The 13,925-nt window shown below is 55.6% G+C and overlaps 1 protein-coding gene across 17 annotated transcripts in view; it reads left to right on the forward strand.

The window, feature by feature from the left end:
* MCF2L (MCF.2 cell line derived transforming sequence like) overlaps positions 1-13,925 on the forward strand; it is a 169,144-nt gene that overhangs the window by 120,894 nt on the left and 34,325 nt on the right. For 15 of the 17 annotated variants that reach the window (XM_045821649.1, XM_045821648.1, XM_045821653.1 and 12 more), the window contains one exon: positions 8,701-8,791. In XM_045821649.1, coding sequence (XP_045677605.1) covers positions 8,701-8,791 — 91 coding nt within the window. Of the gene's footprint in view, positions 1-712; positions 732-8,161; positions 8,296-8,700; positions 8,792-13,925 lie in introns of those variants that run through there. The other 2 variants (XM_045821663.1, XM_045821666.1) reach the window with 2 other exon arrangements.

A 13,925-nucleotide genomic window follows, 5' to 3' on the forward strand; every position in this document is an offset into this window, starting at 1 on the left:
CCTTTGCTGTGGTGGCCTTTCTCTGTCACTGCCATCCAGTAGGACAGCCACTGGTCGTGTGTAGCTGTTTAAATGTAAAAATTAAAACTAAATTCACGTAAAAGTTCAATCCCTGGCTCAGGCCGGCCATATTTCAATTCACACGTGGCCAGCGGCAGCCATACGGAGCAGCTCAGAGGGGGAGCGTTCCCATCTGTTGTAGCGCATGGGCTGTGATGGGGGGTGGGGGGGGTCCCACAGCAGCCAGGCCCTTCCTTTATGGAGAAGGGGCCGAGAGCGCATTACCTCGGTTCCCTGCCCAGGAGGAGGGACCACGGCCCTTGCCTTACTGGGAGATAATGACATGTGCTGTGAGGGAAAAATATTCACAGCATGTAACTTACCACCTTAACCATGTCTAGGTGTGTAGTGAAGGAAGCTCGAGGAGTGTGGGCCTGGCATGTGGGAAGCCCTCCCCCCTGCCGCCCAGGCTGCCTGCCAGTTCATCCACCCCATGGGGCCTGGGTGGCGCAGAGGGGGGGACACGGGTCGCCCGGAGCCTGTGCAGCTAGAGTTTCAGCCCCAGGTGGAGAGGAGCACTGAAGCCGATCCGGGAGAAACCAGATAAGCTCTGAGCTTCCAGGCAAGCAGCAGAGTCAGGACACAGGAGCGGTGCCCGGCCCAGGACCCGTGCCGGAGCCCAGGAGCAGGGAAGGCGGACGGTTGGGGCCGCAAGCGCTACCCTGAGGCAGGTAACGGGCAGATTCTAGAAGGTCGTCAGCCTGGGTCTGACTTACCAAGGCGGGGGGCCCTTTACACCCCCCAGGGAGCAAGTCACTCCGCCATCACAAAGAAGCAGCCAACGGGTACACCTTTTAATTTCTTTAATGCATTTAAAGAATTTATGTGGTTAGTTTTGTGTTTTCTATAGCATTTTTTAAAATGTGGTAAGATATGTGTATGTACAACCTACCACCTTGACCGTCCGCATGCACAAGGCTGAGGCGTGTTGAGTACGCCCACGCTGCTATGCGGCAGGCCCTCCGACGTTCTCGTCCTCCCAGCCCGCGAGGTCCCCTTCACACCCCCACCCAGTCCCCCGCCCCAGCCCCGCACCCACCCCCCTACTTCCTGTCTCCATGAACTTGAGGGCCCCAGGGACCTCACAGAGGTGGGACCACACCGTGTGTGTCTTTCCGTGTCTGTCGTTTCACTGAGTGTGGTGCCCTCCAGGCCCGTCCATGCTGCAGCGGGCATCGGAGCCTCCTTCCTTTCCGAGGCAGACGACGCCCTGTCGTGTGGACAGACCCCGTGCTGTGTCTCCAGTCAGCTGTCCACGGCTCTGCTTTCGAGCTGGACTGGAAATCACTCTTTGAGAAGCAGATAGGATACTCCAGTTTCCTCCCGTGCGCTGCGGGCTGGTGGGGGCCAGGAACAGGGCTGCTGGCGGCCTCCTCGTGACCTGCGGACGGGTGCTTTCACTCCCGCCGCACACTCGTGGTTCAGACAGATTCTAAACGTGTTCATTCATGGTGACTCCCCTGGGCATCCGAGTTCGGGTTTTCTGTGTTAATTTTTGTCCCAAAAACTATATTTATTGATATAAAAAACACTTTCATATAAAGAACCTAAAAATGCAAGTTTTGTTGCTCTTTAGAGAAGTAACCGTTGTTCCTTTGCTTTCTGTGAAGTGGGCTGTTCCTTCTGGGTTGTGACAAAGGGGGCAATGCAGCTGCTCTGCGGCAAGGGCTCCGGGCCGGCACCTGCGCGCTTGTGGCTCGTCCACGGTGCAGGTCTGGTTTCGCCAGCTCTGACCGGGGTTGCGTGTGGCTTCGAGAACGGACACATTACCATGCCTGGGAGAGTTTTTTTTTTTAAAGCGTTTGATGTTTTTCTTGCTGTTTTGTTTCCTGGGCTGAAAAGCTGACCAGTATTAAGATAAACACAGCACACAAATGATATCCTAACAGGTTAACCTTTGTAATCATAAGAAAAGAGAAGAAACAGCCAGCAAAGAAAGGTTTGCTATTGAGTGCTCAGGGAACACATTCAAGGTCACAGGGTTTGAACTTGGGCAGGTCAATCACATGGGCAGAGAGAAAGGTGGTCATGGCCTGGCATTTCACTTACAAAAGGAAAACAAGGAAATAAAGCCTTCTTAAGATTTGCTAACTTTTGTAGACCAGTGTCAAAATATGGGATGAAAGAGAGGGAGAAGCAAAGAGATAGAGTCAGAGGCTGGGAAGGGGAGCGGGGCCCTGCCTACCGCCAGGACCCGTGTGCTCCGCAAGTCTGGCTGTGTGCATCCATCCCCACTGTAGTGTCCCCCCACCCCCCGCAAGCTGTGCCTCCTGCCTCCACCCCCATCCAGCCACCTGCCCAGCCTGCCCACCCCCTGCTCCTCTGGGCTGGCCCAGCCCTCTGGACCCCCCTGCTTAGCCAGGGCCCTGGCATCCTGCCTAGCCCCTCAGGGGAGTTGGACCTTCTTTCCCATGGGACCCTGGGGCCCGACGGCGGACAAACAAGCTCCACCTGACGCCTGTGCCACCACCTGCCAGGGAAGGTCCGGGACAGATGCCAGCCTATGACTGCCTCCTGCAAGAGCACTCCCTGGCCTGGTGCCGCCCCATCGCTGGCCTTGTTTCCGCTGGCCCCGGCTCCAGGCTGAGCGGGCCTTGTTGGAGGCGGCTCTGAGAACACGCTCCAGGGCATTCAGTGTCTCCAGAGGCCATCCACACTGGGAAGGGGCTGCTTCACCGTCCTCCAGCTTTGAGCTGTGAGCCCTGGGTGCAGGGAGGAGCGAGGCCCAGCTGGAGCCTCGAGCGTGTTCAGAAACACCCCCAGTCTGGCTCTGCTCCTCTTTCTACCTGGCGCCTTCTCCCGTTCCACAGAATCAGCCGTGTTGCAGTCGGCCTGGCTTGCTATGACCTGTTGATGTTTACACCCCAGAAAATATCGTTCCAGGCCGACAGACCTGACTTAGCTGTGTTGGGGTTTTCCTCTAGCGAGCAGCAGCTGCACCCACAGCAGACACTCGGGTGCAGCAGCAGTTAGGGGAGCAAGTCTGGCTTCCTCTGGCTGGTCCTGAGTTGGAGTAGAGACAAATAGTGGGGATCCTGCAGTCATTGAAATGTCCAGACCCTCAGGGGCCAGTTGGTGTGGGGTAGTTGTTCGGCTTCTGGGATTGTTGCTGCAGACAGTGGTCAACTTTCTATAGGGGTGACTCCTGGAGGCAGGTTGGCTGCCTGGGCCGGGTGCTGAGACAGCAGGCTGCTTTCCTGCGCTGGTTGCTGCAGGGTGTGGGTCCGAGTTATAATGTTATAGACTGGCCTGGCTGCTGTCCATCTGTGCACTGAGTCTCTCAGTGGCAATAACAAGTGTAACTTCTATAAAAGGCAGTTATGACCATGATCAAGGGGGTCGTTTTGCTGCTGACTGGAAAGCCAGCAGCCAGCAGGCCGGCAGGAGGGCTTCGCATGCTGCTTGAGGACAGGCTGTGGGATCGGAGGAACAAACCCAGGCAAGGGACTGGCTGACAGCAGCAGAGGAGGCACGGACTCCAGGCCTCTCAGCACTGGACCCAGGACACAGGGACACCACTGTCGAGGCGCTGGAGCAACCTGGGGAGGGAGCAGTGCCCTGCAGACTTGCTCCTTTCCAGGATAGGGCAGAGACAAAGCCAGAGGTGCTGTCGCTCTGGACCACGCTGAAGTGGAGGGTTGTTGCTGCCTCTCAGGGCCCTGTGTATTCCTTCACTGGAGCCAGGCACAGTGGAGACAGACAGGGTGTGACCTCAGGGGTTTGAGGTCAGGGTCAGCGGACACAGCTCCCAGGCATGCATCGGAGCAGCGATGGCTCCTGGGAAGGCCAGGGTGTCTGTAGCAGCACAACTGACCTCTCGGTGGCCAGGGATCTGGTGGCACCAAATGCTCTCCCTGCCACCAGGGAAGGACATAGGCAGCTCGGCATAATGGGTGTCCTTTCTGATGTACCCCAAACCAGCTACAGAACCCAGCCCCCTCCTGGTCTCTCCAGTGAGGGTGGGGAATCATATGCAAGGTCTTTCAGGATGTGGGATTAGAATCACTAATTCCTGATTCTAAAGAAAGAGCGTTGAGCCCATGATTTCTGTAACGGGGGTTTAACACAGCCTTTTTCCTGAGAAGCCTCCGCCGTCACCCAGGAGGAGCGCAGTGGCTTCTAAGCCCACGGAGCCTTCGCATCAGCTACAGTAATTTAAAACGGCCAGCCGCTCAGTCCCCGACCTCCAGCTGCAGCAGCAGCAGCAGCAGCTGCGGCGGGATGGGGAGGAGAGCCCAGGGTGGGGCGCTCACAGAGGGCACAGACAGTCATGGACTCCAGTGAATCTTTTGTGATGCACTCAGCCTATTGCACCACCCTGAGCAGTGGTCCCTCCCATGCTTAAAAGTCTAGACCCAGCAGGAATCAGCCATGTGCTGATGTGCTGACAAGAGGATAAAGGCCCCAGCATTAAGGGATTTGTCCCAAAGCTGGGCTGTCTTAAGAGCATTCTGCCGTCCAGATTTTTAGAAGACCAGAAAAGCACACTTGAGCACTAGATGATCACATGGAGACTTAGTTCCTCAGGCTCTGAGCCCCTCAGACAGCTCTGGGCCAGGCAGGGCTCCCACACAGGCATCCCAGCAGGTCGCCAGGACACTGTAGCAGTGCCCAGGGGCCAAAGAAGGTGGTGTCCAGAATTCCCTGTAACCACATTACAGCTGGTTAAAGTTGGCCTGCTCCCCACATTCCCGCCTGGGGCATCCAGTGTTTGCTTGGCCATATGCAGCACTCATTTCCAACCACAAGAGGGCACCATTGGTCAGAGCACATTTAAAAATTCTGACATACTAGTTCCATCTCCTGCTTTTACCTGTTTCTGCACTTCACTGGTGCTTGCTTTTATTCCTGTAACTAGGACACAGTATGTTTTAAACTGTGCATATGGCCAGGCTTGGAGTTCAAGCTGTTCCCAGGTAACTGCCTTCCTTGTGTCGTCTCCAGAATGCCTTGCCTTTTGAGGAGAACAGGTGTGGGGGCTCAGGCCCAGCAGGAAGGTGTGTGATGCCTGACGTTGTCCCTGTTGTTCTGGAAAGGGGTGGCGACCTCCCAGTCGCTCGGGATTCCTTCCCAATGGCCTCTTTCCCAAAAACACCTTCTGGCCTCACCAATGTCAGCGCCTCCCCTCCCCCACCGATGACCTGACTGCTCACCTCCGCTCACTCTCTGCCCTCCAGCACCGCCCGGATGCCCCTAAACCTCTGCATTGCAGCCCCTGTTGCATCCTCACCCTGCTTCACTCCACCTGAACAGCTCCTTGTCACTCCACCACTTCCCCTCCTTCCCCTCCTCCTTTCCTGACCCTGCCCCATCCTACAGTCTAGCAGCCACCCCAGGTGTCCCCACCTCCCCTTGGGCTCTTCCTCCAGGCAGAAACTTGGGCACTCAGACAGAGCCAGCCTCTCTGCCCCACACAGGCAGTCCTCAGGGCTTGTCTGTGGGACTCGCCACTCGGGTGGGGTCTTGGGACCAGCGGCATCAGCATCATGGGGAGCTTGTTAGAAATGCACTCAGGTGGGCCCCACTTTGGCTTCCTGAGCCTGAGTCAGCATTGTAACTGACTCTTCAGGAGCCTGGGTACACGTTGCAGGTGGAACAGCAGCCTGCTTCATTGCCTGCTCTGTCCCTCTGCCCTCCCCACCAGGGCCATTCTCTCTGTGAATGCCTTTCCTCTTCTGTCATCCTGCTTCTCTTTGTGTCTCTGCCCATCCCTGCTCTGTGATAAATTGGGTCTGAACCAGTGGAGGGGGAGGGAGCCAGGCCCACCCGGGCTGGGGAGCAAGATGCGGCCCAGCCAAGAACTAGACACACACGATGCCGGGTGACGGCAGAGCACACTCACTGGCGGGGTACCACCCAGCGCTTGTGTCTGGACGGCCTTGAGGCTGCTCACTGCTCCTGGCAAGCACTAGGAGGTCAAACCCACAGCTGATGGGCTTGTGTGCCCCAGAGCTCTGAGGGCCACCCAGGTGGAGCTAGCAGGCCCACGAGCACCCAAAGCCAGGGAGCCCCATGGGTGTTAGAGATGGCACTAGCGAATGGGTGAGCCCCAGAAACAGTTTGTGTGAGCTCCTTGCCTCTTTCAATTATTTAGGTCCAAAGTGAGCTCATCAGCCTCACTCAGCTGCTGGGCTGCTGGCCAGGGCAGCCCTCTGATCCAAGTGTTTCGAGGTTGGAGGCCAACATCTGTGTGTTGCAGGCCATGTGTGCCCAGGGTGCTGGGACATTTTGTGTGGCTGCCAGCTTCTGAACTGTCCGTTCCCTGTTTACTCCACTGCCACCACCTCCGGCACAGTCAGCCCAAGGCCTGGCAAGCAAGAGACTTTACAGGGGGCAGCTTCTGGCAAGCATGAGCCGCCCTGCCCCCCCAGGCGTATGAGGTCAGGATTCGGGAGTGGAGAGGCAGAGTAGCGGGGCTTCCTGAGCTCCAGAGCCCTCATTCACGTGGGCATACCCAGACCTTTCTTAGCCGGGTGGGGGGTGGACTGATGGGACCAATGGGCTGCTGAGCCTCAGCTCCTGGGGGAGGGGGCGAATGGCATGGCCTTGCTCTGGGGCTGTGGTCACGTGGGCGCATGGGAGCCTTGAAGGGCCTCTACATCCTTACATAAGATGCCACATGTTTGTCAAATCTATGTGCCTCTGAGTCACTGTCCCCAAAACATGGTGAGAGACCAGATGAGCAGGGCATGGAAGAGTTCTACTGGACCCTGAGCTGGGTTCTCGTGTGTGGGCATCTTTGCTGTCTGCTTCTGGAGTCGGACCCCCTCAGCACGTCCCCCGGACACCCAGCAGTGGTGGAAGGACCCCTGAGGAGGAGGCCCCTGCCTGGCCCAGCATTAAGACGAAGCCCAGAGGTGGGAGGGGCAGGAGGAGGCTCTTTTATCCTTGGGGTGGGCGTGGCCTGGGAGGCAGTGGGCAGACACCTGAGAGCTCTGGCTGGGAGCCAGGTCGTGGGGCTCCTGCCACCTGTGCTCACCGGCTGTCACTGTGGGTAGACAACCTCACCCCTCTGTGTCTGCGTGCCCCATCTCTCAGCTACCTCATAGGGTGGTTCTGGAGATTAAGGGAAGACTGTCAACCAACTTTTTAGTGTGGTGGCTGGCCGGTAGCAACCCCAAAGAACAAAAAACCCCTCCTCCCAGAAGGAGTGTCCAGGCCCAGGGACTAGGGTTTCTCTTCTGTCTCAACTTCCTGCCTGGCCGGCCGGGCCTGAAGGCCTGAACCGGGCAAGTTGGCCGGTCCCCTGAGTGGAGCACTTGCTGCTGGGGTGCAGTGGGCGGCAAGGCCGCTGTGAGCCTAGGTGTCTGGCCCTGAAACTCGAGTGATATGCAAAACAGAAACAGACCTTACTTCCATGAGAAGTAAGCCGGCTCGGGAGACAGGTCTGGCTGGAGCACGCTGGGCTGCTGGGAAACAGCGGCATCGCCTTCCCACCGTGCGTGCGTACCTGTGGGCTCTGCTACCAACAGCAGGCAGGCTGTTCTGAGTGAAAAGTTGACATTGATCTGTGCATTTACCCAGAAGGCCTTTGCTGTCGTTGAACTGGACTCCTTCCTACATACACAGTCTTCATCGTCAGGTGTGGATGAGGACACACCGTCAACAGCTCACACCCACACAGGTGCACACACGGCCACGCAGGCGTGCGCACACAGGTGTGCACTGTGTGTTATCACTGTCCCTGTCATTGAATCTGAGAGTCGGGGAAGACTTGGGGTGTGGCAGCTCTGGCTATAGTACACACCGGTGACCGCAGGCTTTCACAGATGGCTTCATTTATGTTTGTCCGTGTCAATCTGACTCTCATTTAAACCCAGAAGTGGCTCCCGTAGGTTCAGAGACTCAGAAATTAGTGATTCCCGTCATTGCCTCAGGCTGCCCCTCTCACGCCTGCGTGGATTGGCTGGCAGCGGCAGCTGCTGGCATTACACAATTGGCTTGGATGTAAAATTAGCCGACGGAGGAGGACCTCCTCGTTTCTCCACAGTGACTCAGGCTCCCGCCTCGGGTTAAGTCAGGACTGTGGTTGTCATTACACAGCGACTCTGTGTTATCTTTGTCACAGATGCCGTTGCAAGGAGCTGTATCTCCTCTCTGCTTTCCACCAGATGCTTGTGAGCCTTCAGCTGCCTCGGGGATTTTCTCCCAAAGTTGCAGCAATGCCGTCAAGAGCAGTTTTCTAACGTGGATGAGCAGGGGGACCTCAGGTGCTAGGACTAACGTAACATGTGGGTCTCAAACCTTGTCTTGGAGGATTGAGCTGGATAGTCAGCCGAGGGACAAATATGACTCGGCTCTGACTGTGGAACGAACTTGACTGAGCTCCAGGAAGGATGGGTTCTGCCTGGATCTCTGCCTTGTGAGATGGTTGCTGTGAGGCCGGAAAATCAGCAAAACACAGAAAACACTGGTCCATCTTTCAATGAGAGCGAGTTCTGGAAATCGCCCGGATGAGGTTCATGGACATGCCGCAGTCTGCTCAGACGCCTACTTGGCATGTGTTCTGCCTTGCGGTGCGGGAGTGGCATAAGGATTACTGGAGGAAGCATTTTATCATAAGGTTTTCTTAGAGATGACGCGCAAGCCTGTCTTCCTGCGGCACACATTAATTTCTGGTGTCTCTCCTCCTCGTTTCAGCTTACAAGATGCTGGCATCGGGTTCATCCTGGTCATAGACCGAAGGCAGGACAAATGGACCTCCGTGAAGGCATCGGTCCTGCGGATAGCCGTAAGTGTCGGTGCCCCAACTCTGTGACGTCCCCACCACCCACGCTCCTCCCAGGCTGGGTGACAGCAGTCTTTCTCCACTAGCGACCCATCCACCTGGGTGGCAGTTTGGACTCGGGCTGTCACCGTGCCGTGCAGAGCCCGGGTGTGCAGCCAGCTCAGAGTGCCAGCCCCGGGTGGCCCGAGGCCAGGCTCGGGGGCACCTGGGCACCCTGCCTCCTTGGCCTCTCCAGTTGCTAGGGCAGGCGTGCGCGCGTGTGTGTCTGCTCTCAGCCGGGTTAACTCTTAGGGGGCTTGTTTTAATTTTAAACCGATTCCACTGGCTCATTTATTTTTGACCATGGAGTATGTGAGAGGCTCAGGATTTTACAGCTTGTTCATTCTGAAATAAAGCACCAGGTCCCAAACAGCCAGCAGGGTGTCGAGTGAGTTACAGAGAATCCTCAGGCTAGACGTTTGACACCTTAGCTTTTTCTAAGTGGCCCTCTCCTTTTCAAAAAGGATTGTTTATTCTTTAGTTCTACAGCTAAGTCTGATGCCTCCATCTTCCTTGGTGACCCATCCCTGCCAGGGAAGTTAGCAACCCTCGTCACCAAGGCCTTCATTGATCTTCACATTCGTAGAGTCGGTTTGCAGGCTGCCCTCCAGGACCACGGGGCAGCTGGTCTGTGGTGGTCCCTGGGGCCGTTTGCAGCCTGCAGGGCTGATGTAGGGGGAGGAGGTAAGGCAGCAGAGAGCTCCTGAATCTTATTTTGGTCAGTAGCGTCCACCCCCCTTAGCATCTCCAGCACAGGGCCGTCACCCCATGCTGAGCTTTGCCCTCACTCGCTTCCCAGCAGCCACTGGACACAGAAACTTTGATTCCTGGCAAGCTGGGTGACCCAAAGCGACTGTGGCTGGGTCCTCCTTCAGCTGCGAGGGCTCCGCTGCTCCCAAGCGTCTTTCAAAAACCAAAACCCCAGGAGAGTGAAATTCTCCTAACCTCTTATCATGGTCTTGTGGTTCAACCATCTTTGGTTCTTGGCCTCTGGGAGGCTGCTGGGCTGAGATTCATCTTAATGACAATTAAAGGTTCGGTGTCCCCTCTGGCTCTTACAACCGTTGTTTTGTTGTTTCGTACAAACCTGTTCTTGAGCTACTGGGTCCCACCTTTGTCTTTCTGGTAAAGCTTCTCCCTACACCACCCAGGTGTGTCTCCAGGTCCCTGTTCCCACCTGGCACACACTTCCTATGGCATCATTTGTCTGAAGCAAATCAGAACACTTTCCGAGTGTTTCAAAAGAAGCCAGTGTGTTACATCAGCGATTTTCAACCTTTTTCAATCTCATGACACACAAACTGATTACAAAAAGGCTGTGGTACACCGAAAGATGTATGTTTTGCCAACCTGACAAAATAAACAGGTATAATTTTGATTCACGCACGCCGACAGCTATGGTTGTGTTGGCTGTTGTCATTTTTCGGTTTGACAATCTCAGGGAAAAGAGGCCAGGGCCCCTGACCAAATAGCCAGGTACTGCATGTTTCAAAAATTCTTGGGGCACACCAGTTGAAAATTGCTGTCTTATAATCCAATTTCCTTTGTTTTGTTGTCCTCAGGAACTCACAGGGTACTCCTGACATACCCATGTGGTCACAGGCATGCCCTGTGGGGTCCAGGCCTCTCCTCTCCGCTGGAGAGTGCTGCCCCATGCCTCTCCCCGGAATGCTCTCACCACCCCCCCAACCCGCCCCCCCCAGGGGGCCTCCCATCCTCCCACTCCCCCTCGCCCAGCCCCAGCAGAGAAGCACTTCTCTGGGAGTCTCCTGCTTTCCCTCTACTTTATGGAGGTACACAATCCTCCCTTGTTTGCACGTCAGGGTGTCCTTAAAGTCAAGGCCAAGTCCTGTGCATCATTGTGCGGCTGGGCGCCCAGCCAAGGCCCCGAGTGAGGCAGGTTCGCCATGAATATCTCTCAGGCCCATTAGTTGCTCCTGGTTAGAGACAAGAACTTTCCCAAATGTCGGGTTGCTTTTTAAGAAACAGGTAAATTGTTTTGTTTTGTTTTGTTTTGTTTTGTTCTGAGTGGAAGTGATCCTTGAGTCACCCTACAGTTCAGCAGTATGGCCCAAGGCCACCAGCCCAGGCTGTCCGAGTCCAGCTCTCCAGATGCCGAGTATAACCGGAGTTTCATTCGTCATTAAGTTCATAGTCAGGTTACCTTCTGAAGCAAGCTGGCTCAGCTCTAGAACTTTGTTTTGTGAAAACCTTAGCTAAAAAGTTGGTGTTTGGGTTTTTAGGTTTGCACTGATTCTTATACAGCAAAAATATAGTTTTTTTCCCATTCTTTTTCCTGTGAGTCTCAGAGTCCTCCAATACTTGTTTAGAAATCCCAGAAGTTAGCATTTTTCCAGCAGAATTATAAAAAATTCTCTTTGAACTCCAGTGCTTTTTGTTATAAGACATTACTGATATTATTGCCAAAAACTAATGATATCACCCAACAAAAATGTTGGGTATTCATGTACCCAACACATTTACAAAGACCCTGCTGTGCCTGGACCTATGTGAGGTGCCAGGGGCGTGCAGGGCATGTGAGTAAGACCGGTGCGCCAGGCGGGGGCAGGCAGTCCCCAGGGCACCGTGGTGGGAGTCAGGCCCAGAGATGTCGGACAGATATACGGGGCTCCTGAGGCAGCGTACAGGTCGCAGGGGCGGTCGGGACATGTCGAGCCAGGCCCGTGCCTCCCTCAGGCGTGAGTACATCTCCGAGCCAGGGCGTGGGTCTGACGGCCAGCATGGCTCTGCGGGGTGGGGGTGGAAGACAGCCTGCACGATGGTCCCCATGCGGGGAGCTGGGCAGGGCAGAGCTGGTGCACCTGTGCTGTCGCCTGCGGGGGCTCTGGGCAACAATGATCCCAGCACTCACACGGTGCCACTGACCTGGCTGTTTTTAGCCACTGTGTGTGCTGTCTCGTGAGCTGAGCTCTCCTTAGTCTGGGGCGTCTTTTTTTCTCTTTCGGATGCCTTTGGCTTGGCTTGGAATAGAAACACAAGACGTTGGAGGAACCGAAGTCCATTGTTCTTGAAAGTCAGACTTGTGCCTCCGTCAAGAAAAGAGCCTTTATTGGCTGTGAGGGGGCGGGGGGTGGGGGGAGGAGGGGCATCCTCACCTGCCACAGATCATGATCTCAGCGGTTGGACACAGGCAGAAGCAAGGCGCAGAGCTGGGGGTTTAATCAGGGTGCTCTGTCTGACCGTCGGTTCTGTCCTGGGGTGGGGGCATCTTTTACAAAACGCCTACGTGCCCCTTCTGGGCTCCCATTTTGAACTTTCATCCCCTTTCCCCTTCTGTTCAGCACGTGTGGGAGCATGTGTGCGGTTGGCCTTTGGGGTTTTCTCACAGAGGGCACCTGTTTCTGTTGAGAGCCAGCCTAATGCGAGCTCAGTCTGTCCCCTGGCGCACGCCACCGAAGGAAACCGCGGTGAGGCCGTTTCCGTCTGCACGGGGAGGATTCTGCGGAGCCCGCGCTGCCTGTGGGTGCAGGAAGGACACAAAACGACGCGTCCGAGGGACCCCGGGTCCTTAGGCCATTCAGGGAATACACTGTACGTGGCGACATTACATTACATTAAACAACGCTACTGAGTTCCTAATGGGTGCTGGTTACCAGAGGCCTAAGCGCAGGGGGGTGAGTGCCCGGTGGAGGCGAGGGTGTGAGCCGTGGCGCCGCTGGTCCACACGGTGTCCGGGAGGGCGGGCGGGCGGCGCAGGGCTCCTAACCTGGAGAGCACTCAGGCTCATGACAGTCCATCCTTCAAAGCTCGAGCCCTTCCCCCTTATTTTCCGGGCAGTGCCTCCTCCTTAATGACGTCTGTGGTGGTCTCAGCAGTGCTCCCCGGGACTGGTCTCAGACGCCCCGTCCTTGCTGCTCGCGTCCAGACCAGGGAACACAGCCCTGGGGTCAGAGGTCTCTGCTCCAATGCAGCTTCTCTGGTTCAGACTCAGGGTTTTCCGTCCCTTCACAGCAAGACCCAAACGTTCACATTGACACTTATCACACACACACTTCCTATTGTTGTCTGTCTCCTGTGAGACAGATGTCAGCGGTCAGGCTGGATGAACGTGGCTTTGAGCAGAGTGAAGGCAGGGACTGGACCTTGGGGAGGGCTTCAGACAGCGTCCCCCGAGCCCCAGCTTCCGCAGGGCTTCTGATGTTCTCTGTTGTCTTTAGCTGCGCTGGCCCTTCGTCCTGTGAGGCTCCAAGAATATTACTGCGGAAGCCCGTCAGCCCCTGTTTTCCTGTCCCCAGATCACATGTACATAGTCATCACATCGCACACGCCCCCAGGCCAGCCAGGGCCAGGTCCTGAACACAAACCACACTGGTTTTATGTTACACGGAAACCTGTTACAATCATTTGATGATTGCTTGATTACTAGATTACAAAGAGATGTTCCTTTATAGCCCTCATCCCAAATCCTCCACTTAGTTACCTTTACTTTTAAAATAAGTTTTTATTTTGTTATATTCTCCAGCTTTTAGTGCATATGGTTGGCCCCAACCCAGAGGAAATTTAATTTACTGTTGTTTATATTCACAATGTGTTCGTGCGCGTCATTAAGCCTTCTCACTCGGCTAGGACCTTGCACTCACTCCCTTGACTGTAACGAGTCACTAACGTGAAGACGCGGAGGCACCGAGGCAAAGAGGAGGAGAGTGGACAACAACTGGTCTGATGGTCTGTCTCCTCCAGCCACAGGCTCAGCTGGCAGAGCGCCGCCTCTGGGGAGGGAGGGAGGGGCGCCCCTGCCCACGTGTCCTCCTGCCGCCCGCATTGTTAGTCCAAGTGAAGTCACGGAAGCAGGAGGGCGCAGCTTTATCTTATCAGTTCAGACTCGTCCTTGCAGAGCAGCACATCTGCCGTGAGGTGTGAGTTAGGGCGATGAAAGCGATGTTGAAATTTAGAAAAGCATGACTCACTGTGACCCGTAGAGAGAGGCTTTCATAAGGACATTTTCCTTAAATAGTGGTGGCCAATTTCACAAATGAGGGTGACAGGTTTGCACAGTCCTCCTGCTGATAAGTTAGCCGGGCTTCTGACTCTGCCTGGTTCTGGGGTCCCCCAGCCCCCAATGCCTTGCAAAGGAGTA

The sequence above is a fragment of the Phyllostomus hastatus genome, unplaced genomic scaffold (assembly GCF_019186645.2).
Source record: "Phyllostomus hastatus isolate PE091 unplaced genomic scaffold, TTU_PhHast_1.1 phas_scaffold_46, whole genome shotgun sequence".
NCBI lineage: Eukaryota > Metazoa > Chordata > Mammalia > Chiroptera > Phyllostomidae > Phyllostomus > Phyllostomus hastatus.